The sequence below is a fragment of the Oncorhynchus clarkii genome, chromosome 13, assembly GCF_045791955.1.
Source record: "Oncorhynchus clarkii lewisi isolate Uvic-CL-2024 chromosome 13, UVic_Ocla_1.0, whole genome shotgun sequence".
NCBI classification, from domain to species: Eukaryota; Metazoa; Chordata; class Actinopteri; order Salmoniformes; family Salmonidae; genus Oncorhynchus; species Oncorhynchus clarkii.
The window spans coordinates 50216239-50241532 of record NC_092159.1 but is presented as its reverse complement, the minus strand read 5'-3'; the positions used below and the strand labels follow the sequence as shown (position 1 = coordinate 50241532).

Here is a 25294-nt window from a genome sequence, read left to right as displayed (position 1 = left end):
CCGAACAAAACAATACACACTACAAAACACAACCCTGAAGCTTAAGGCTAAGTGCCATAAAGAAAGTCAACTTCCCACCAAGACAGGTGGGAAAAAAGGCACCTAAGTATGGTTCCCAATCAGAGACAACGATAGACAGCTGTCCCTGATTGAGAACCATACTCGGCCAAAACATAGAGATAAAAAAATCATAGAAACACAACACATAGAAATGCCCACCCCAACTCACGCCCTGACCAAACGAAAATAGAGACATAAAAAGGATCTCCAAGGTCAGGGCGTGACCATTACACACATGAATCACTGCACTTATGGGATTTGTTTGTATGGTTGTCCCATAAAATGTATGTTGTTTGTATAATTCGTTATTGTTTACATAATTATTTCAATCTGCAAAATACACAGTACATATTTCTTCTGGCTTCATGGCTCAGAAGAAGCAACCACAGAGTCCTCAGTATGATGTCCCTGAGCTGGGATGACTAGGAGGATTTGCACTGAGTGCTTTGACCTCTAGAGACTAAAGAGATAGTTGCAAGGAGGGAAATCAACTCAATCCTTTGGGGTGCGTGTGAAGTGGGAACTCAAATGATCCAATCTGCTCTCTCAGTTAAACAGATGGTGTCTAAACCTACCAATAATATCATACATTTAACATATTATGTCAACATTTTGAAAGACTAGACATTTTGGTTGTTGTTGTTTAGATAATTGTTTTGTGGTGAAGTGGGCATCTGCTGACTCATCTCCCCTCTGTTAACAAAACAGGGACTCATTTAGATAACTGATCAAATACTATCTTTATTAAATACAACAAATATTAACAGGGTTCGCAGTCATAGAACACATACTGGTAACCACACACACGTGCATACACACAAACACACTGAACATATACTGGTAACCACACACACACACACACATACTGGTAACCACACACACACACACACACACACACACACACACACACACACACACACACACACACACACACACACACACACACATATATATATATATATAAAATATATATATAAACAGGGCTCACTTTCATAGAACACATAATGGTAACCGCACACACACACACACACACACACACACACACACACACACACACACACACACACACACACACACACACACACACACACACACACCACGTACTGGTAACCACACACACACACAAGATAATCAAGGCACCATGGTAACATGGACAGGGGCAGGGATGTGTCTTTGGATGACCAGTAAAGTACTTCTACCCAGTGGGGTGAGTATGGATTTAGGCCAGTGGTATCTACTAGTGTTAGTCCTGCACAGCCATTGGGAGGAAGGGTCAGCTGGAAGCCTGACAGGTCCAGGATCAGATTTCCCTGCCGCCCAGCCTAGCTGTCTCCCTTACACACTGAAAACTCTCCACTGGCCCAGGACCAACGCTTAGGGCTGCTCTCTGTTTGCACCACAGCCCCCAGGCTGATCTCTTTGTGTTCCACGTCACCACAATATCACTGCAGAGCATTTCTGCCATAGCTTTCAGAGACGGTGCCCAGTCCCATCAGGACATTGAGTGTTTTTACACATAGTCCTCTTTAAAAGAACTGATCTTTGAATGAGGTCTCAACTCTTTTGTCAGTTCACTTCACCTATCCTGTGGTCCAAGTCCTCTTTGCATTGCCATGTTTAGAAAGGAACCAAGATCTTTTTCCAAAATTCACTCAATGCACTCCAGGGTTTTACAAAGTGCAGTGCAGGACAAGACATTGCTTACATTTTGAAAGCTAATAGACTGCATTTAGTGAAAAAAGGGAAGAAATAATCATTTTAATCAGAAGACACTACTACATGTAAATATTATTGGTAACAGAATAAATAGCAGAAGAATAAATGCAGATTAAATAATACTGTAATTAAATATTGTACACCCAATTAAGGCAACCGCCCTTTTAAGAGCTAGAATTGATTTTGGACCCTATGTTGTGATTCTCACCAAATATGTTGTTGTCTTCTCACACTATTCAAACTCCACAATCAAATAAACAGTTTATGAACCTCTCTTAGCCTATAGATCACATATGGCAAACAAATAGTCTGAACTAAAAACTAAACATTTCTGTGGATTCTTGACCATCGCTTATCAATACAAAAAAAACATCATGTTTTTTTCCATGAACCTACACATCCACTTCTCTCTTTTGTGGCACCAATGTGAGCGGTTACGGCAAGGGAAACAATGCTGCAGTAGCCTAGTGTGTCGTGCGGAAATAATGACAAGTGAGCCTGGGGAGCTTTGTGTTCACATTGCCCTAAAAAAGGAATCAAACCTCGGAATACAGGAGAACCGAACTCAGACCAGCTCTCGAGATGATCTCAGTTCGGTTTGCTTAGGGGGCTCTTCTCTCTTCTTCTGAGGGGGTCTGAGTTCTTTGAGAGTGTTCACGCTGCACAAAAAAAATAGCAAACTGCACTGGGTTCACAAAAATGGTAAAAACGCCCTTAGTCAACCCTCTACACACATTCAAAACGGCCCTGTGCATTTAGCTAGCTAGCACACAATAACATTCAAAACGGCCCTGTGCATTTAGCTAGCTAGCACACAATAACAAATAAAATGGCACTGCAATTCACTCATGTCTTAAAAACACCAACATTTACAATTGCTAGAGTTGTATGTACTGTATAAACTGTTATTACAATCTGGTAAATATATCATAAATAAATATACATTCTGTTTCAGCTGTTTTTATTGTCAATATGATGGCATTATACTCAATTCTCAGTGACATTAGCAAAAAGCAAGCTGTCACAATATCTCTGCCATGGTCTCATCAGTTCTGTTTGTAGTAAACGGTGTAAGCCATTGACGGTGCAAGTAAGTCCTTGAGTAAAATAGTATTTATTTTGTATCTCGTCTCCTTTACCATCCTCCTTTATCTTTCTCTCTATTTAACTTAGAGGCAGAGTACCAGGGTTGTATTCAGCAGATCCTCTGTCTATCCATCTATCCTGTCTCACACCTGAGTGACCAGGGGTTCCCTGAGGTACACGTTGCCTTTGTTCTCCCACCCGTCCTGCCCCGCACACAGTCCTGACAGCAGTGTCCCATTGAGGGGGTTACAGATTCCCTTGCAGTCGCCCACATACAGGGGAGTGTAATCTCCCTCCCCTTCGTCTCCCTCCTCATCCTCACCCTCCCAGAGAGAGGTGCTGATGTGGGTGTACTCACTGATTTTCTCGAGACACTCCGTCTCTCGGTGATAGAAGTAGCTGAAGTTGGACACAATGACGGGGACTGGCAGGGAGATGGTGAGCACACCAGCGATGGCACACATGGAGCCCACCAGCTTGCCCCCCAGAGTCGTAGGGTACATGTCCCCGTAGCCCACTGTCGTCATGGAGACCACGGCCCACCAGAAGGCCTCGGGGATGCTGGTGAACACCGTGTCGGGGCTGTCCGCCTCGGCGAAGTAGACAGCGCTGGAGAAGAGGATGACTCCGATGAAGAGGAAGAAGATGAGCAGGGCCAGCTCTCTCAGGCTGGCCTTCAGAGTCTGGCCCAGGATCTGCAGGCCCTTGGAGTGACGCGACAGCTTGAAGATCCTGAACACCCTGACCAGCCTAATGACCCTGATGATGGCCAAAGACATGCCCGGGTCCTTGTTGGAGGTTTTGTCCCTGGCCAGCTCTGTGCCCAGAGTGACGAAGAAGGGAATGATGGCGAGGAAGTCGATAGTGTTCATCACGTCCTTGAAGAAGTGGAGCTTACTGGGGGAGCTGGCTAAGCGCATAATGAGCTCAAAGGAGAACCAGAAGATACATATGGTCTCCACCTGGAAGAAGGGGTCATGGAAAGCACTGCCAGTGGGAGGGACCAGGATGGTGATGTTGGGGAGGGTAGGATGGGGCTGGTAGGTGAATTTCTGGGGGGAGAGAAGGAGAGAGGGAAAGTGAGTGGTGTTAGAAATGAAGCAGGAGAGATTGAGGGTAGCTAGAACAGTGAAGGGGGGAATGACCGTGGTTTAGACAAGAGATAACAAACAGGGTTGTAACGTCTCCTTCCAACTCACACCCTCCAACACGTAGATCCCCTGAACGCAGCTCACTCTCCAGATCCCAATCACCTGGATTCTAATCACCTGTTCACACACTATTTAGTTCAGTTCTGGGCACCCCATCACTGTGAGGTTTTGTTTGTTTTGTGACACACGTCTTTCAGAGCGCTGGCTTTCCTGTGATTTACTCCTCCTGTGTATGATGGTTTTTGACTATCTCACTAACGGTGCCTTTTGCCTATTCCCTGCCTGTACTTTAGCCTATCAGATTTCCTGTTATCAACCTATTGCCTGATCTCCCAGACTACATTACTAGCCTTTTCCATGCCTGTACTGTTCCCTTTTGGACCCCCTGTGTATGACCTTCTGCCTGCTCCTGGACCCAGCTACCTGCCTCCTCCTGTGTATGACCTTCTGCCTGCCCCTGGACCCAGCTACCTGCCTCCTCCTGTGTATGAGCTTCTGCCTGCCCCTGGACCCAGCTACCTGCCACCTCCTGTGTATGAGCTTCTGCCTGCCCCTGGACCCAGCTACCTGCCTCCTCCTGTGTATGAGCTTCTGCCTGCCCCTGGACCCAGCTACCTGCCTCCTCCTGTGGTCCTTTACAATAAACACCTGCTGCACCCTGCACTTGAAACCAGCTCTCTGTCTCTCCTTGTGTTCATTACAAGGGTAATGAAGGACATGAATTCATTAATAAGAAATAGTAAGGGTGTAAGGTTAGACAGAGGTCGGGGAGAACCATGATGACTACAGTAAACATGAGAAGGAGGAGAGAGGGAGGAGAAGTGATTATTTTAAAGGTGGCAAAGTTTTTCCTCAGCACATGTGGAAAATGCATCTGTCATCACGGGCTGTTTAAGACTGATAACTGTAATACTGTGTATAACTTCACTTGTGCAATCACACTTTCTCTTTCTTTCCACAGACCTTGATGCAAATGTGTTTCGTCTCTATATTTAAACAGAAGAAAAACATTATAGAGCATGACTGCATGTGACAACGGCTAATGTTACAGCGCAGCGTCTGGACTGACTGAGGAATCTGACACTTCATTTCATCCTTACAATGTTTTCTAAGAAGCAGTCTTGGGGTTCAAAGTGGGACAGTCAAATTTAGGTTTTATGGTATGTCCAGCCATAAGACGGATTGGAGGCAAATAGCTCAGAATTGTTATTGCCTGTGATAAAATTATAGTGAAGCAAAAGTCTATGATACTCTGTGTGTTAGTGCCTGTCCGTGTGCCTGCATGAGTGTGCCTGTGTGAGGTGCATATACAGCAGTTGTTTGTTTGTGCATATACTGCATATGTTAGTCTTTATGTAGAGGCCTGGAATGCTTTTACCAACTGAAATGACAGTGACATTTGCCCTCACATTTGTCACCCACTTTAGTTCCATTTCTCCTCACCTTTATGAGGTTGAAAAGCCATGATCACACTGCCCCGACAGACATTCTCACTCTTTGTCACCCAATAAGAAAGGAATAACAACTAGCTGCTCATTCCAAATGGTCACAGAACCGTACAGCATGTCTTTCAATACTGTATGCAGTGTCTAGAGCTACCGTCGCAATGGGAGATGGTCGTCTTGTAAAAGACAAGGATTTATTTTCAGTTGCTGCCACCTATGATGTCATTTTGAGTCTGTACAGAGCGCTGTGTGTCTTCTGTCAGATGTTCTGATCATGTGAGTGTGTGTGAGTGACTGAGTGAGTGTGAGAGGTCGGGTGTGTGCATATGCGCTTCGGTAAGACCCACCGTATATCATGTGTTCTGTGCTTTTGCATGATCCCTCAAAATCCAAAGGCAGCTAAGCCAACCTTGTCGGTAAGCCACTTGGCAGGTGAAGTTCATTTCATTTTGTGCGAGTCATCAAATAGGTGTTCTGTACTACTCTTTCCATGCCTCTTTCAGTGGGTATGAGTCAGTGTGTTTATTAATGGGAACCAACGTTTACATGTTGATGTGCTCTTAGGGTTGTCCTTACTCTATATATAGCTCCTTTAGATCTCTAAGGAGTAACGTGAGACACGCTCCTCTCCACTCTCCTCTTTTGCACTCCACTTTCACTTACCCTCTCTCCCTCTCTCCCTCTGTCTCTCTCTCCCTCTCTCCCTCTGTCTCTCTCTCCCTCTCTCCCTCTCTCCCTCTTTCTCTCTCTCTCTCCCTCTCTCCCTCTCTCCCTCTCTCTCTCTCTCTCTCTCCGTTTATATGTTCCTATCAGCTCCATCTATTCCCATACGGAGTCGTCTTGACAGTGATCCTGGAGCACCAGTCAATGTGAGACACAGATGGACAGTGATCTGGAGATACCATCAATAAAGCATAATGTTCTTTGTGCAGTCCATATTTACCCCTCCTTTCCTGCCCCTTATCTCTCTCTGTCCCACCCCTTTTTCTCTCCCGCTCTTACCTGCAACCTCCCTCTTTCTCTAGTTCCCTAACTGTGATTCTCTCTCTCCTCCAACCTATTTCTCTTGTTTTCCTACCACACTTTAGTTCCCCTCTCCTCACCCCCCACTCTTCCCATTCCTTTCCCTCAATTTTAACGACATGACTAAAATAATCTCAGAAATGTCTCTGTCCTGTGTGTGTGTGTGTGTGTGTGTGTGTGTGTGTGTGTGTGTGTGTGTGTGTGTGTGTGTGTCGCGTTTTGTTTAACCCTGTAAGGGGCCTGTGTCGTCACACATGTAGTATTTATGTTCCACAGGGTGACATCTGTCATTGACTTTCACCAACTGTCATCCACTAACTGTCATCCTTCACTAACTGTCATCCTTTACTAATTGTCATCCTTCACTGACTGTTGATGATCACCCCATCATCAGTCTCCCAATGTGCTAACCTCTGTTCTCTTAGCACCCTGTCGAGATGCATTCCTTACACTTTCATCGTCTCTTCATCCCTCTCTTCATTCCTCTCTTTATTCCTCTCTTCATCCCTCTCTTCATCCCTCTCTTATTCCTCTCTTCATTCCTCTCTTTATTCCTCTCTTTATTCCTCTCTTCATCCCTCTCTTTTTCCCTCTCTTTATCCCTCTCTTCATTCCTCTCTTTATCCCTCTCTTCATCCCTCTCTTCATTCCTCTCTTTATCCCTCTCTTCATCCCTCTCTTCATTCCTCTCTTCATCCCTCTCTTCATTCCTCTCTTCATCCCTCTCTTCATCCCTCTCTTCATTCCTCTCTTCATTCCTCTCTTTATCCCTCTCTTCATTCCTCTCTTCATCCCTCTCTTCATTCCTCTCTTCATCCCTCTCTTCATCCCTCTCTTCATTCCTCTCTTTATCCCTCTCTTCATTCCTCTCTTCATTCCTCTCTTCATTCCTCTCTTTATCCCTCTCTTCATCCCTCTCTTCATTCCTCTCTTCATCCCTCTCTTCATTCCTCTCTTCATCCCTCTCTTCATCCCTCTCTTCATTCCTCTCTTCATTCCTCTCCTTCCTCTATCTGTGCTTTATGTACATCTCCCGCAGCCTCTCCTTTCTCCTGGTCCCTTTGTTTGTTTCCTTTTCTACTATTCTCTATTTCTCTCTCATTCTCTCTCTCCTGTGTGTCATTTCTGTTTGGCCCTCAGGCCCCTGGCCCCACAACGACCCCCTCTCACCTCTCGGAGCTCCTTCTCGTTCCTGAAGTCAGGCAGCGTCTCCAAGCAGAAGATGGCGATGGACACCACAATGACCATGACGCTGATGATGGCGATGATGCGTGCGCCCGAGGAGGATTCTGGGTGCTCAAAAAGCATCCAAACCTTCCTCTGCATCTCGTTCTCAGGCAGTGCAGGCACCTCCTCCTTGGGGAAGCCCTCATCCTCCTTGAAGCGTTCCATGATCTCCTCACCAAGCTCATAGAAGCGCAGCTCATCCAAGAACACATCCAGGGGCACGTTGGCAGGCCGCCGCAGCCGCCCGCCAGACTGGTAGAAGTAGAGGATGGCGTCAAAGCAGTTCCGGTTCCGGTCCAGGAACAGCTCATTGCGCAGAGGGTCAAAGTAGCGAATTCTGCGGTTAGGGTCCCCCAGGAGGGAGTCAGGGAACTGGGCCAGAGTGCGGAGCTGTGTCTCGTAGCGCATCCCTGACACGTTGATGGCTAGCCGCTCCGTCAGGGCCCAGCCCCCCCTCCACAGGGAGCCTGAGCGACGACAGCTTTCTCTTTTCCCCTCAACCCTCTCCTTTTCACTGCCATTGTTCTCTGTCTCCTTCTCTCCCTTCTCCGCCTTGTTGCGCTGGTCCTTGGTCTCCTTGTCGCTCTCGCTCACCTCCTCTGGGAGATGTTTCTTGTCTCCTTCTCCTCCTCCTTCACCTCCACCCTTGTCATGGTTCTCCATTCCTTGGTCTGTCATTCAGCTTCTATTTAGTTCTTTGTGAGGACAGTTTGTCCCCTTACTCTAGAGAGAAATGCACAACGCTGCTGAAGTTATCAAGAAAAATATCAGGTACTGCAGAAGAAGAGACATATCAGGTAAAGGCAGATAAAGAAGTGGGAGGAGAAACAACTCACATTATTGGCAATTTTAATACTCATAATTATTTAACAGAAATGTAAGCTTAAAGTAATTTACGCCAATTCACCCCCAAATACATTACCGGTCAAGAATTTTAGAATACCTACTTATTGAGGGGTTTTTCTTTATTTTTACTAGTTTCTACAGCAGAATAACAGCTTTGCATACTCTTGGCATTCTCTCAACCAGCTTCACATAGAATACTTTTACAACAGTCTTTAAGGAGTTCCCACATATGCTGAGCACTTGTAGGCTGCTTTTCCTTCAAACTGCGGTCTGACTCATCCCAAACCATCTCAATTTGGTTGAGGTCGGGGGATTGTGGAGGCCAGGTCATCTGATGCAGCACTCCATCACTCTCCTTCTTGGTCAAATAGCCCTTACACAGCCTGGAGGTCTGTTGGGTCATTGTAACTGACTTGCCTGGTTAAATGAAGGTTACATTTAAAAAATAAAAATGTCCTGTTGAAAAACCAAATGATAGTCCCACTAAGCCCAAACCAGATGGGATGGCGTATTGCTACAGAATGCTGTGGTAGCCATGCTGGTTAAGTGTGCCTTAAATTCTAAATAAATCACAGACAGTGTCACCAGCAAAGCACCCCCACGCCATAACACCTCCTCCTCCATGCTTTACGGTGGAAATCGCCAATTTGGACTCCAGACCAAAGGACAAATTTCCACCGGTCTAATGTCCATTGCTCATGTTTCTTGGCCCTTGCAGCCCTCTTCTTCTTATTGATGTCCTTTAGTAGTGGTTTCTTTGCAGTAATTCGACAATGAAGGCCTGATTCCTCTGAACAGTTGATGTTGAGATGTGTCTATTACTTGAACTCTGTGAAGCATTTATTTGGGCTGCAATTTCTGAGGCTGGTAACTCTAATTAACTTGTCCTCTGCAGCAGAGGTAACTCTGGATCTTCCTTTCCTGTGGCGGTCCTCATGAGAGCCAGTTATCATAGTGCTTGATGGTTTTTGCGACTGCACTTTGCACTTTCAAAGTTCTTGAAATGTTCCGTATTGAGTGGCCTTCATGTCTTAAAGTAATGATGGACTGTCATTTCCCTTTGCTTATTTGAGCTGATCTTGCCATAATATGGACTTGGTCTTTTACCAAATAAGGCTATCTTCTGAATACTCTGCCTACCTTGTCACAACACAACTGATTGGCTCACACACATTAAGAAAGAAAGAAATTCTACAAATGAACTTTTTTGAAGGCACACCTGTTAATTGAAATGCATTCCAGGTGACTACCTTGTGAAGCTGGTGAGAGAATGCCAATAGTTTGCAAAACTGTCATCAAGGCAAAGGGTGGCTATTTGAAGAATCTCAAATACAAAATACATTTTGATTTGTTTAACACTTTTTTGGTTACTACAAGATTCCATATGTGTTATTTCATAATTTTGATGTCTTCACTATTATTCTACAATGTAGAAAAGAGTTCAAATAAAGACAAACCCTTGAATGAGTCAATGTTCTGAAAGTCTTGACCGGTAGTGTACAAGACACATTTTACATCTAGAGTAAAGAATAACAAATAAAAGCATGAACTAGACAGGTGTTATTTCAATCAGAACCGTTAACCTTTATGTTCAGAATGACTGTTTCTTTAATCAGAACATTAGTCTTTACAGTCAACACAGCCGTTATTAGAATAACACAGAGTCCTACTCATAAACATCCTAGTTACATGCCATGCCCAAGCATGCTGCTGTGAAGTAAGAACCATATTATTGGTGTTATTTACAAGAAGCAGCCTGCACTGTTCCACTCACCCCTCTGTCAGTCAGCTACTGTTGATAGAGACTAATTACTCAAGAGAATCACGGTGCCTCCACTAGTGTACCTCCGCCACAGGGTATCTGTCTGTCTGTCTGTCTGTCTGTCTGTCTGTCTGTCTGTCTGTCTGTCTGTCTGACCCTCCCTTTGGCCGTCTGTCTGTCTGTCCGTCCGGCCCTCCCTCTGGCCGTCTCTCTGTCTGTCTATCCCCTGTTTGATCTCTCCGTAAGTCTCTATCTCCCACCTCCCTAGCTGTGTCAGGGGGGGGCACCATGGCTCCTTCAGGGGTAGTGTTAATCTGTCTGCTGATACCCCACCCTGGGTGAAGTGAAGATAGTTAAGCTTGTTTGTAGGTCACAGCCTTCAGTCTCTCCCCTTTGCTCTCTCTCATGCCTACTATTTCTCTGGAGAATGCTGTCAGGTCGAAATTCAATCCACTGCCTTCTCTCTACAACCTCAGCATGGTGTCCTCTTCATACCCCCACCCCCTAATGTCAGCCCCCTGCCTCTCTCTTAAAGTCCTCTTCATACCCCCACCCCCTAATGTCACTAACGTCAGCCCCCTGCCTCTCTCTTAAAGGCCTCTTCCTAATGTCAGCCCCCTGCCTCTCTCTTAAAGTCCTCTTCATACCCCCATCCCCTAATGTCAGCCCCCTGCCTCTCTCTTAAAGTCCTCTTCATACCCCCACCCCCTAATGTCAGCCCCCTGCCTCTCTCTTAAAGGCCTCTTCATACCCCCACCCCCTAATGTCAGCCCCCTGCCTCTCTCTTAAAGTCCTTTTCATACCCCCACCCCCTAATGTCAGCCCCCTGCCTCTCTCTTAAAGTCCTCTTCATACCCCCACCCCCTAATGTCAGCCCCCTGCCTCTCTCTTAAAGGCCTCTTCATACCCCCACCCCCTAATGTCAGCCCCCTGCCTCTCTCTCTTAAAGTCCTCTTCATACCCCCACCCCCTAATGTCAGCCCCCTGCCTCTCTCTTAAAGTCCTCTTCATACCCCCACCCCCTAATGTCAGCCCCCTGCCTCTCTCTTAAAGTCCTCTTCATACCCAAACCCCCTAATGTCAGCACCCTGCCTCTCTCTTAAAGTCCTCTTCATACCCCCACCCCCTAATGTCAGCCCCCTGCCTCTCTCTTAAAGTCCCCATCATACCCCCACCCCCTAATGTCAGCCCCCTGCCTCTCTCTTAAAGTCTTCAATTTCCCCTCTCTCCCTGTCATAAACAAACACACAAACACACACACACCATCCTCAACACATGTACTGATGTCCTCACAAGACCCAAATGAACACCCATAAAATCCCAGTGAGAATGTATTTTGGAGTTCCATCCTGACTTCAGTATTTATAATGCTCCTGACTAGGGCCCTGTGTTTTTCTGACCATGTCACCTTACCAGGAAACACTCAGGGCCATAAATTAGTTATGTAGCAGAGCCAATGCATTTCCTTTTGAGGTGTGGTCAGGAAAAATGTAGGGCTCAAGTCACATTTACAAACATGTTAACACATGTTATGAGACCAAACAGTAAAACTGAAAGCCTACAACAAAAAGCCATGACACTCCTTTTCTGATGATCCTTTCGTAAGCCTTTATTCAGTTGGCTTAGTGTATAGTATAGTATAGGGTATGGTGCACACGTGTCAGGCAGGTAATGACTCACAGGTGTTGTGTCAACAAAAATATAAGTGACATATAGTGACCACTGTAAGATGTCAACAGCCTTATTTCTGGGCCAGAAAAAGGTTACATGGGCGGCACGTAGCCTAGCAGTTAAGAACGTTGAGCCAGTAACCGAAAGTTGGCTGGTTTGAATCCCGAGCCGACTAGGTAAAAAAAATCTGTTGATGTGCCCTTGAGCAAGGCACTTAACCCTAATTGCTCTGTTAAATCGCTATGGATACGATTGTAAGCTAAATGACTCAAATGTAAATGTAAAATAAGAATTGATGGTTGAGTTAACTATTTAGAGACGTGTGTCAGTTGGAAGGGGGGAAAACATGTCAAATGTATAACAGTTATAATATGACATGAGGTGGATTTTACAGGAAAGTGAGCATTAAAGCATTTAAATATTTTTTTTAAATTATGCATTAGACAATTGCAAAAACCGTCCCATTGGCTTCTTGGTTGATGAATGTAATGGCTTATTTTTTCAATTTCAGAATATGCCTCATACATAGACTGAGATACCGGTATGCATGTTGACACAGCAGGTTGCAGCACCAGGATGTGCGCTAGAATTTGCATGGAGTTTAAACTACAAGTCCCACAAAGCTGCTCACCTGTCTTCACAGACGACAACAAACCCATGATTTTTAAGGAACTTGGAGGAGGGAAGAGAAAGTTAACGTAGAAATGTAAAAGACAACGGGAGGGATGCTATTATATATTTTGCTGCATGTAAAGAAATATAATAAAAAGTGTAGCTTGGAAAGAGGGCAAGTCACTTTGTTTGCGGCATTCGACCAACACAGTCAACCAGGTAGTGGCGGTTCTTTGCGAACGTATCATCACTGAAATCGTCACGGGTGATGATTTCAGTGATGATACGTTCGCAAAGAACCGCCACTACCTGGTTGACTGTGTTGGTCGAATGCCGCAAACAAAGTGAACATGTCAGGCAGTACATTGCGTTACGGAGACAAAGTTGTCATTGTGACCGGCGGGTCCAAAGGGATTGGTAGAGGGATTGTCAAAGTATTCGGTAAGAATCAAAGTTGATGATTTGAAGTACGTTTGTTGAGATTTGAGCAGAGTGAGGTACTGGGGAAACAATAATGTGCTATTCTGTTGTTTTTTTCCCCAGTGGAGAATGGAGCCAAAGTTGTATTCTGTGCAAGAGGGGGTGAGTGCAAGAGGGGGTGCTCAGATTAAAGTATACCATTGCAGGTGTGGGGGAACTGGTGGCTTCTACGGTTGTGGCTAGATGGAGTACAGCTTCGTACCAAAAGTTGCATGTTCGAGTTGGGTCGGTGACAACTGTAGGATTGTAGCTAAACCTAACCTTAAACTGTTTCGCCTAACTTGCTACGTTAATTATCCTAACCTGCTACTTTAATTATCCTAACCTGCTACGTTAATTATCCTAACCTGCTACATTAATTATCCTAACCTGCTGCATTAATTATCCTAACCCGCCATTAGTTATCCTATCCATCTAGCCACAACCGTAGACGCCATCAGTTACAAGAAAACATCGGAATCACCACACAATAATGTGTCTCAGAATCTTCAGTCATCAGTAATCCATTGTTGAAGACTTTATGAATCATTAAAAAAATCCCTCTCGACATCATCTTTACATTGCATATTCATAAGTTTACTGTATTCTTATTATATATATATATATATATATATTCTTATTATTTTTGATAGTGGCAGCAGGACAGGCTCTAGAGGCCGAGCTGAACAGGGCAGGGCCAGGGTCATGCAAATTTGTACCTTGTGACATCTCCAAAGAGGAGGACATCAAGGTAGGGCTTCTGGGCAATGACTTATTTTATAGCACAGTGAAATGAGAGTCAAATGATCACTCATATGCACAGCATTTCAACAGAGTTTATATCCTCATTCCTCAATGGATCACATGACCTGTGGTTTATCAGAATGCTTACTAAAACGTTTTGTATTGTAATCTACACTCCACCTATCTTTAGTCTTTGTTGGATTTTCCCTGTCTGTGAAAGGACTCTTCTCCACTGAGTTAGTTTACTCACAGCTCTAGCAAGCCCCTTGCTCCTCATTTGAAGGTCTGCTTATAAACTGCTTAGAAATCACTGTTAAAGGCCCAGTCGGTCATTATTTGAAGCTCTCTGTGTTTCCTGTGCCCTGGTTTCATGTTTTCTTCCCTTGTTTTTTGTGCTTGCCTCCCAGACTGAGAGTTCGCTCAGGCATTGAGCTCTGTGCTGACATACATTTATTAATTTGTAAAAAAAAATATATATATATATGTCCTAACATATGCCTATATATATATATATATATATTAAACAGTTGAAGTTGGAAGTTTACATACACCTTAGCCAAATACATTTAAACTCAGTTTTTCCCAATTCCTGACATTTAGTCCTAGTAAATATTGGCTTTAAATTGTTTAACTTGGGTCAAACGTTTCGGGTAGCCTTCCACAAGCTTCCCATAGTAAGTTAGGTGAATTTTGACCATTCCTCTTGACGGAGCTGGTGTAACTGAGTCAGGTTTGTAGGCCCCCTTACTCGCACATGCTTTTTCAGTTCTGCCCAAAAATGTTCTATAGGAGTGAGGTCAGGGCTTTGTGATGGCCACTCACACTTGAATTTGTTGTCCTTAAGCCATTTTGCCACAACTTTGGAAGTATGCATGGGGTCATTGTCCATTTGGAAGAGCCATTGCGTCCAAGCTTTAACTTCCTGACTGATGTCTTGAGATGTTGCTTCAATATATCCACATAGTTTTCCATCCTCATAATGCCATCTATTTTGTGAAGTGCACCAGTCCCTCCTGCAGCAAAGCACCCCCACAACATGATGCTGCCATCCCTGTGCTTCACGGTTGGGATGGTGTTCTTTGGCTTGCAGGCCTCCCCCTTTTTCCTCCAAACATAACGATGGTCATTATGGCCAAACAGTTCTATTTCTGTTTCATCAGACCAGAGGATTTATCCAAAATTCCGATCTTTGTCCCCATGTGCAGTTGCAAACCGTAGTCTGTCTTTTTTTATGGTGGTTTTGGAGCAGTGGCTTCTTCCTTGCTGAGCGGCCTTTTAGGTTATGTCGAGGACTTGTTTTACTGTGGATATAAATACTTTTGTACCTGTTTCCTCCAGCGTCTTCACAAGGTCCCTTGCTGTTGTTCTGGGATTGATTTGTACTTTTCACACCAAAGTACATTCATCTCTAGGAGATAGAACGCTTCTCCTTCCTGAGCGGTTTGACAGCTGCGTGGTCCCATGGTGTTTATACTTGCGTACTGTTGTTTGTACAGATGAACATGGTACCTTCAGGCGTTTGGAAAATGCTCCCAAGGATGAACCAGACTTGTGGACGTCTACAATTTATTTTCTGAGGTCTTGGCTGATTTCTTTTGATTTTCCCATGATGTCAAGCAAAGAGGCACTGAATTTGAAAGTAGGCCTTGAAATACATCCACAGGTACACCTCCAATAGGCTAATTGACATCATTTGAGTCAATCAGAATCTTCTAAAGCCATGACATCATTTCCGGGAATTTTCCAAGCTGTTTAAAGGTACAATCAACTTAGTGCATCTAAACTTCTGACCCACTGGAATTGTGATTAAGTGAAATAATCTGTCTGTAAACAATTGTTGTAAAAATGACTTGTGTCATGCACAAAGTAGATGTACTGGCCAAAACTATAGTTTGTTAACAAGAAATTTGTGGAGTGGTTGAAAAACAAGTTTAAATGACTCCAACCTAAGTGTATGTAAACTTTCGACTTCAACTGGAGTGGACAGATAGATGAAGCCTCATCAGACAATTAAAATGTATTAGTGATCAGACTAACACTGCAAGACGGAAGCTTTCCATAATGTTTACATTTACATTTAGGTCATTTAGCAGATGTTCTTGTCCAGAGCGGTTTCTTTTTTTTCTACACATCCAATCATCATTCAGTGTCCAGATCCTGGTGCTTGTGAACAGTAGTGACATTGCTATAACCTGTTTTGTGTGTTTGACTGAGGGATGTGTGTATGTTTGTACGTTATTTTAGTGGTGCGTCTAGCTGGTTTTTCAGCTTAGGCTCTATGTAGCAAGTTAGGTAGGTACATAGGTAATGGGATCATAGGTCCACATACCTGGAGAGAGTAATTATACACGTCTAACACAGTGTGGTGGTCAATGACAGAGTGCAGTCAACTCAACGTATGGTATTCTCTCTGCAGAGGTTGATTTCAGTGACAGTGGAGCATTATGGTCAAATAGACTGTCTGGTCAACAATGCTGGGTGGCGTGAGTATCTGTTATCATTTTGTATGAGAATTGATGTTGATAAGGAAAGAAAGGAAATGATATATCCACAAATCAGCTGATAGTTGGTATACCAATCCACATCCAGGCACTTATTTTTATTATTATATATATATATATATATATACTTTTTTTTACCCTCTTTTTCTCCCCAATTTTGTCATATCCAATTTGGTAGTTACAGTCTTGTCCCATTGTCCCGAAACACAACCCCGCCAAGCTGTACTGCTTCATGACACGATGCACGCTTAACCCGGAAGGCAGCTGCACCAATGTGTCGGAGGAAGCACCGAACAACTGTCAGTGTGCATGCACTGACAAGGACATCCCGGGCCGGCCAAACCCTCACCTAACCCGGACGACGCTGGGCCAATTGTGCGTCGCCTCATGGATCTCCCAGGCACGACCGGCTGCGACACAGCCCGGTATACAGTGCCTTGCGAAAGTATTCGGCCCCCTTGAACTTTGCGACCTTTTGCCACATTTCAGGCTTCAAACATAAAGATATAAAACTGTATTTTTTTGTGAAGAATCAACAACAAGTGGGACACAATCATGAAGTGGAACGACATTTATTGGATATTTCAAACTTTTTTAACAAATCAAAAACTGAAAAATTGGGTGTGCAAAATTATTCAGCCCCTTTACTTTCAGTGCAGCAAACTCTCTCCAGAAGTTCAGTGAGGATCTCTGAATGATCCAATGTTGACCTAAATGACTAATGATGATAAATACAATCCACCTGTGTGTAATCAAGTCTCCGAATAAATGCACCTGCACTGTGATAGTCTCAGAGGTCCGTTAAAAGCGCAGAGAGCATCATGAAGAACAAGGAACACACCAGGCAGGTCCGAGATACTGTTGTGAAGAAGTTTAAAGCCGGATTTGGATACAAAAAGATTTCCCAAGCTTTAAACATCCCAAGGAGCACTGTGCAAGCGATAATATTGAAATGGAAGGAGTATCAGACCACTGCAAATCTACCAAGACCTGGCCGTCCCTCTAAACTTTCAGCTCATACAAGGAGAAGACTGATCAGAGATGCAGCCAAGAGGCCCATGATCACTCTGGATGAACTGCAGAGATCTACAGCTGAGGTGGGAGACTCTGTCCATAGGACAACAATCAGTCGTATATTGCACAAATCTGGCCTTTATGGAAGAGTGGCAAGAAGAAAGCCATTTCTTAAAGATATCCATAAAAAGTGTCGTTTAAAGTTTGCCACAAGCCACCTGGGAGACACACCAAACAGGTGGAAGAAGGTGCTCTGGTCAGATGAAACCAAAATTGAACTTTTTGGCAACAATGCAAAACGTTATGTTTGGCGTAAAAGCAACACAGCTCATCACCCTGAACACACCATCCCCACTGTCAAACATGGTGGTGGCAGCATCATGGTTTGGGCCTGCTTTTCTTCAGCAGGGACAGGGAAGATGGTTAAAATTGATGGGAAGATGGATGGAGCCAAATACAGAACCATTCTGGAAGAAAACCTGATGGAGTCTGCAAAAGACCTGAGACTGGGACGGAGATTTGTCTTCCAACAAGACAATGATCTAAAACATAAAGCAAAATCTACAATGGAATGGTTCAAAAATAAACATCCAGGTGTTAGAATGGCCAAGTCAAAGTCCAGACCTGAATCCAATCGAGAATCTGTGGAAAGAACTGAAAACTGCTGTTCACAAATGCTCTCCATCCAACATCACTGAGCTCGAGCTGTTTTGCAAGGAGGAATGGGAAAAAATTTCAGTCTCTCGATGTGCAAAACTGATAGAGACATACCCCAAGCGACTTACAGCTGTAATCGCAGCAAAAGGTGGCGCTACAAAGTATTAATTTAAGGGGGCTGAATAATTTTGCACGCCCAATTTTTCAGTTTTTGATTTGTTAAAAAAGTTTGAAATATCCAATAAATGTGGTTCCACTTCATGATTGTGTCCCACTTGTTGTTGATTCTTCACAAAAAAATACAGTTTTATATCTTTATGTTTGAAGCCTGAAATGTGGCAAAAGGTCGCAAAGTTCAAGGGGGCCGAATACTTTCGCAAGGCACTGTATAACCAGGATCTGTAGTAACACAGCTAACACTGCGATGCAGTGCCTTAGACCGCTGTGCTACTTGGGAGGCCCTGGCAAGCCATTATTTAAACAGGCATATTCAAGCATTAAAAACACATACACTGAGTGTACAAAACATTAAGAACACCTTCCTAATATTGAGTTGCACCCCTCCTTTTGCCCCCAGAACAGCCTGGACTCTACAAGGTGTCGAAAGCGTTCCACAGGGATGCTGGCCCATGTTGACTCTAATGCTTCCCAGAGTTGGCTGGATGTCATTTGGGTGGTGGACCATACTTGATACAAACAGGAAACAATTTATGGTGAAAAACACAGCAGTGTTACAGTTCTTGACAAACCAGTGCGCCTGGCACCTACTACCATACTCTGTTTAAAGGAAGTTAAATATGTTGTCTTGCCCATTCACCCTCTGCATGGCACACACACAATCCATGTCTCAATTGTCTCAAGGCTTAAAAATACGTATTTAACCTGTCTCCTCCCCTTCATCTACACTGATTGAAGTGACATCAATAAGGGATCATAGCTTTCACCTGTATTCACCCAGTCTGTGTGATGTGGAAAGAGCAGGTGTTCCTAATGTTTTGTACTTCGTGTATACGCTTTGCAGCTTGCACCATCAAACCGATCACCTGATCGTCACACCCTGACAAAGGTGCAAGTCGTAACGCGGATGTATTTTTAATGCTATACTGGTTTTCATTGTTTTTTAAAGATCTGCATACATTTTTGTACCACTTAACACTTTTTTTGTGGATATGAAAGGCATGTTTCTTCCCCCTCTTCTACAATTCACATACTCCATAGACATTTGGTTAGTGTTTATGCTGTATTCATTGAGTTCCCTCACTTTCATCCCCTTTCAGACCCACCTCATAAACCCACAGATGACACTACTGCAGATGAGTTCAGAGATCTTTTGAATCTTAACCTCATCAGTTACTTCCTGGCCTCCAAAGTAAATAATTCACTCATTATATTTCCTTTACTGAAAGCCTTCAGGTATAATGCTTTATTACTTGTTATAAGCATGTATGAGCCTTAATAATGGGTTATTATATACCTTATAATATGTTTTACGTCATCACGGGATCTCCCCTCCTCAGTATGCCCTGCCCCACCTGCGACAGTGCCAGGGGAACATCATTAACTTGTCCAGTCTGGTGGGCTCCATTGGTCAGAAAAATGCAGCACCATATGTAGCCACTAAGGTGAACTAAAAATCTAGATAACAGTTATGCATCAGTACTTTATCCCAGTGTTTGAGGCTTGGAGAAGTAGGCCTAACAGGGGTGATGTCTATTTTCCTCCACAAGGGGGCGATCATTGCCATGACAAAAGCCATGGCTGTGGATGAGAGTCGGTACCAAGTGAGAGTCAACTGGTGAGTAGAACTGGCATCTGTCTCCATTTACAAACTTTTAGGATTTTCTACTTATTTTTTTCTCTTGCCCATTTGTCTGTCCTGTTTTAAAAATACTTTTGTATTTTTCCACTTTTTCCTCTTATCTCTAGCTCTGTTTGCTGCAGTCTAAATGTGTATTATCTTGTAGCATCTCCCCTGGTAATGTGATGACACCTCTGTGGGAGGAGCTGGCTGGACAGACTGCAGATACCTTAGCTACCATTAAAGAAGGAGAGAACGCTCAGGCAAGTGCTCACTTCACAGGAGCCAATACAAGATATACGATGAAATATAAGATCTGTTACAATGACATATTTCAGAATGCATTGAAAAGGGAGGGTTGGTAGAGACTTCCTAATTTCACTTGCATCTCTCGTCTTGATGAACCTGATGCCTCATCTTTAACATTCTTCCTCATCTCCAACAGCTGCTTGGTCGAATGGGGACAGAAGCTGAGAGTGGGTTGGCTGCTCTGTACCTGGCTGCTGATGCTACGTTCTGCACTGGGATAGACCTGCTGCTTAGTGGAGGGGCAGAACTCAACTACGGCTACAAGAGCCAGGTCCCATGAGCAGGCCTGTCACTCCGGGCCTTGTGCCTACCTGACCAATAACAGGACCTGTTATGTTCTATTGCCATCCTGCTTGTGATTATTGAACCAATCACCCTGTCTTATCCATAGCCACGGGATGTAGAGGTGCTGGAGATGGTACAGGTGGTTTTAAGCTGCAATAATTTGTGTTTCAATAAAAACGATGAAACTATTTTTTCCGTTGCATTGTTGATATAAATGATAATGGGATTGGGGTAGGGGAGAGAGGAAAACATGGGATATGTATATATGGGACCTATTTTGCATGGAGAGCACTCAGCTTTGTTTTGTAAACTCATGATATGCTCCTATCTATTCAGTGTGGTTGGTTTGGAGTTGGACACGCTCTGCTGTACGATAGACCGTTTAAGTTAAATCGGGTCTGACCCTCTCCACCCTCCATATTCTATTATTTCCCCTTTGTGGTGGATATCAAGTGATCTGGAGCAGTTTTCGCAAAAGTTTTCCACTTACATTTTCTATTAGTTTACAATTTTAAACTTGGCGTAAAGGGAATGGGAACAAAATCAAATTGCGTTCTCTCGCACTTGTCTCGCAGGCCTGCTGCTGCCCATGTCAAACACGTAGCGGTACTAGTTAACTAGTCTAGCAAGCAACACAGTGCTGGGTGTTTTATTTAACCTTTGTACACCTTCAAGTTTGTGAAATTAAAGTTTGGAGAAGCTTACAATTTATCCTACCATTTCCACCGATCTTCATACCAGTTATGATATGCACATTTTCGTGGAACAGTTTCATTTCAAGAGTAACGTTTTCGTTTCTCAAAATCATTGACACGTGGCTAATAATACAAATCGGGATTAAAATGATTAAAACCCAAAAAGTTCAAATTCCACTAATGGGAGAGCACCAGCCTCTGTCATATGAACACACTGATTCACACTGGCGGCTAAATAAATGAGCACATGGAACTATGAGATAGCCTATAGGACAATGTAGCAGTAGGACTATATTTTACACTGTCAACTAAGTCAATTATATAAAGCTGACAAATAAAAACTGAAAATGTCCTGATTTAAAATGCAAGATTCTTTCAATTTCATCTATCTTCCCACCGCCTGTCTGCCTCCCTTTCTATCTGTCTTGATTTGAGCTACCACTAGTGAAGCAAACATTGCATCAAATCAATAAACTAGGTCTGGCCCAATGAAGGTCTGGCCCAATGCTGCCACTGGCTAGTGGTGTGGGGGCTGTGCTTTGGCAAAGTGGGTGGGGTTATATCCTTCCTGTTTGGCCCTGTCCGGGGGTGTCCTCGGATGGGGCCACAGTGTCTCCTGACCCGTCCTGTCTCAGCCTCCAGTATTTATGCTGCAGTAGTTTATGTGTCGGGGGGCTAGGGTCAGTTTGTTATATCTGGAGTACTTCTCCTGTCCTATTCGGTGTCCTGTGTGAATCTAAGTGTGCGTTCTCTAATTCTCTCCTTCTCTCTTTCTTTCTCTCTCTCGGAGGACCAGAGCCCTAGGACCATGACCCAGGACTACCTGACATGATGACTCCTTACTGTCCCCAGTCCACCTGGCCGTGCTGCTGCTCCAGTTTCAACTGTTCTGCCTTATTATTATTCGACCATGCTGGTCATTTATGAACATTTTAACATCTTGGCCATGTTCTGTTATAATCTCCACCCGGCACAGCCAGAAGAGGACTGGCCACGCCACATAACCTGGTTCCTCTCTAGGTTTCTTCCTAGGTTTTGGCCTTTCTAGGGAGTTTTTCCTAGCCACCGTGCTTCTACACCTTGCTGTTTGGGGTTTTAGGCTGGGTTTCTGTACAGCACTTTGAGATATCAGCTGATGTACGAAGGGCTATATAAATAAATTTGATTTGATTTGATTTATCCTACTCCTACTCTGGTGATATAGAAGTTAACTGGGGGGCCTGTAGCCCCCAGTTCGTCTCCTATTCCCCAGCCGCTATTTGTTGACTTCTGTAACCGTAAAAGCTTTGGTTTCATGCATGTTAAATCAGAAGCATCCTCCCTACGTTTGTTTTATTCACTGCTTTAGCCCACTTCGCCAACCCTGATGTCCTAGCCGTGTTTGAATCCTGGCATAGGAAGGCCACAAAATTCTGAAATTTCCATCCCCAACTACAATATTTTTGCCCTAGCTAGAACTGCCAAAGGGGATGGGGTTAATCTACTGCAGAGAGTCTGCGGCATTCTGTCATGCTATCTAGTTCTGTGCCCAAACAGTTTGAGTTTCTACTTTAAAAACCCACCTTTCCAGAAATAAGTCTCTCTGTTGCCGCTTGTTATAGACCCCCCCTCAGCCCCCAGCTGTGCACTGGACACTATGTGAATTAGTTGCCCCCCATTTATCTTCAGCGTGTGTACTGTTAGGTGATCTAAAATGGGATATGCTTAATACCCCGGCCGTCCCTCAATCTCACACAAATGATCAAGGAACCTACCAGGTACAACCCTAAATCCGTAAACACGGGCACCCTCATAGATATCAGCCTGCCCTCTAAATACACCTCTGCTGTCTTCAACCAGGATCTCAGTGATCACTGCCTAATTTCCTGGGTCCGTGGTCAAAAGACTACCCCTCATCATTGTCAAACGCTCCCTAAAACACTTCAGCAAGCAGGCCTTTGTAATCGACCTGGCCCGGGTATCCTGGAAGGATATTGACCTCATTCAATCAGAGGATGCCTGGTAATTCTTTAAAAGTGCTTTCCTCACCATCTTAAATAAGCATGCTCCGTTCAAAAAATGTAGAACTAAGAACAGATCTAGCCCTTGGTTCACTCCAGACTTGACTGCCCTTGACCAGCACAAAAACATCCTGTGGCCTACTGCGTTAGCATCGAATAGCCACCGCAATATTCAACGATTCAGGGAAGTTAGGAACCAACAAGCACAGGCAGTTAGGAATGCAAAGGCTAGCTTATTCAAACAGAAATTTGCGCCCTTTAGCACAAACTCCAAAAAGTTCTGGGACACTGTAGTCCATGGAGAATAAGACCACCTCCTCCCAGCTGCCCACTGTATTGAGGCACTGTCACCACCGATAAATCTACGATAATCAAATTTCAATAAGCATTTTTCTACGGCTGGCCATGCTTTCCACCTGGCTACCGCTACCCCGGTCAACAGCTCTGCACCCCCCACAGCAACTTTCCCAAGCCTCCCCATTTCTCCTTCACCCAAATCCAGATAGCTGATGTTATGAAAGAGCTGCAAAATCTGGACTTCTACAAATCAGCTGGGCTAGACAATCTGGACCCTCTCTTTCTAAAATTATGCGCTGCAATTATAGCAACCCTTATTACTAGCCTCTTCAACCTCTCTTTCGTATTGTCTGAGATCCCTTAAGATTGGAAAGCTGCTTCTGTCATCCCCCTCTTCAAAGGGGGAGAAACTCTAGACCCAAAATGTTAGACATATCTATCCTACCCTGCCTTTCTAGTCTTTGAAAGCCAAGTTAACAAACAGATCACTGACCATTTCGAATCCCACCGTACCTTCTCCGCTATGCAATCTGGTTTCCGAGCTGGTCATGGTTGCACCTCAGCCACGCTCAAGGTCCTAAATGACATAACTGCCATCAAACTAATTGCAAAAATCACTGAAGCTGGAGTCTTAAATCTCCCTCACTAACTTTAAGCATCAGCTGTCAGAGCAGCTTACCAATCATTGCACCTGTACACAGCCCATCTGTAAATAGCAGAGGTGTGGACTCGAGTCACATGACTTGGACTCGAGTTAGACTCAAGTCACAAATATGACTTTGACTTTAACACCAATGACTCGTGACTTGACTTGGACTTGAGCCTTATGACTCGACTTGATACCCTCCCCAAGCCCAAATATAAAAAATGATGCTATTAAAAAATGTGTGCAGCGCATCAACTCTTCATTTAACTGATTACAGTTTGAATCGGACAGCAGACAATCAAATTGTGCCAGCTGAGAAAAAGTTGTGCGTGGCAGTGCAGAGGAAGGTCGGCGGGTGAATTCAGATGGAGCCCTTGGAAAGATGATACCCCAAATTATTATTTTCAGATATAAAGACGCTGTGTCAACAAAAAAACGGATTGCAACTTGCAAAACATGCGGGAAGAAAATTACAAACGGAGGCGCAAAAATGTCCAACTTTGTTCGACATTTGAAGCTGCACATAGAATGCTAAGTCATGGCTAATATAGCCGACAGCTATATATTTTATTACTTTACTGGTGCATCATGTAGGCTAACGTAACGTTAAATCAATGAGCCTCCACACAGTCAGTCAGTGCGGGAACGTGATCATCGCACCCAAGATAGCCTAAATCCTGCCTGATGTTACTGCTGTTCCTAAAACCATTGACATACATTAGCCTACTGTAACCACACAGAGAGAGTGTGTGTATGTGTTAAGTTTGGGCGATTGTGTACAAGCCTACATAGCCCGATTTCGCCCCATAGCGATCCTCGATAGTCGATCACTATTGGGTGGGTGTGTATTTCCATGGAAATATAACGTTTATTTGGAAAGTAATAAATATATAGATATTTTTGAAAGCATTCATGATTTGCGTAAATATCATATACTATTACTCTTGTTAAAAATATGAAATGGTATTACATTTGGTGAAGAGCACATTATGACTTGTTTAGGACTCGAAACTCAAAGTTTAGGACTTGATACTTGACTCGGACTTGCCTGTCTTGACTTGGGACTTGAGTGCTAAGACTTGAGACTTACTTGTGACTTGTAAAACTATGACTTGGTCCCACCTCTGGCAAACAGCCCACCCAACTAGCTCATATTGTTTTTTGTTTTTTTTGCTCTTTTGCACCCCAGTATCTCTATTTGCACATTCATCTTCTGCACATCTACCATTCCAGTGTTAATTGCTAAATTGTAATTATTTTGCCACTATGGCCTATTTATTGCCTTACTTT

At 44.0% G+C, this 25294-nt stretch overlaps 2 protein-coding genes across 3 annotated transcripts; one reads left to right on the top strand and one right to left on the bottom strand.

Annotated features, from left to right (window-relative positions):
- Positions 1 to 2720: 2720 nt before the first annotated feature.
- On the bottom strand, positions 2721 to 10637 carry LOC139364987 (potassium voltage-gated channel subfamily A member 1-like). 2 transcript variants are annotated; one of them, XM_071102282.1, is made up of 3 exons: positions 10329 to 10637; positions 7652 to 8429; positions 2721 to 3914 (listed from the first exon to the last, which is right to left on the bottom strand). In XM_071102282.1, exons 2-3 carry the CDS (start codon positions 8384 to 8386, stop codon positions 3006 to 3008), a joined length of 1644 nt encoding a protein of 547 aa, XP_070958383.1. In that variant the 5' UTR covers positions 8387 to 8429; positions 10329 to 10637; the 3' UTR covers positions 2721 to 3005. The 2 variants fall into 2 exon arrangements, with proteins under 2 accessions (XP_070958383.1, XP_070958381.1); XM_071102280.1 differs by having other exon boundaries at positions 7652 to 8482; positions 10329 to 10634.
- Positions 10638 to 12689: 2052 nt separating this feature from the next.
- On the top strand, positions 12690 to 21547 carry LOC139364986 (17-beta-hydroxysteroid dehydrogenase 14-like). Its single transcript, XM_071102279.1, has 9 exons — positions 12690 to 13040; positions 13143 to 13181; positions 13712 to 13809; positions 16219 to 16285; positions 19252 to 19343; positions 19492 to 19596; positions 19702 to 19769; positions 19939 to 20035; positions 20218 to 21547. Exons 1-9 carry the CDS (start codon positions 12950 to 12952, stop codon positions 20359 to 20361), a joined length of 801 nt encoding a protein of 266 aa, XP_070958380.1. The 5' UTR covers positions 12690 to 12949; the 3' UTR covers positions 20362 to 21547.
- Positions 21548 to 25294: the final 3747 nt, after the last annotated feature.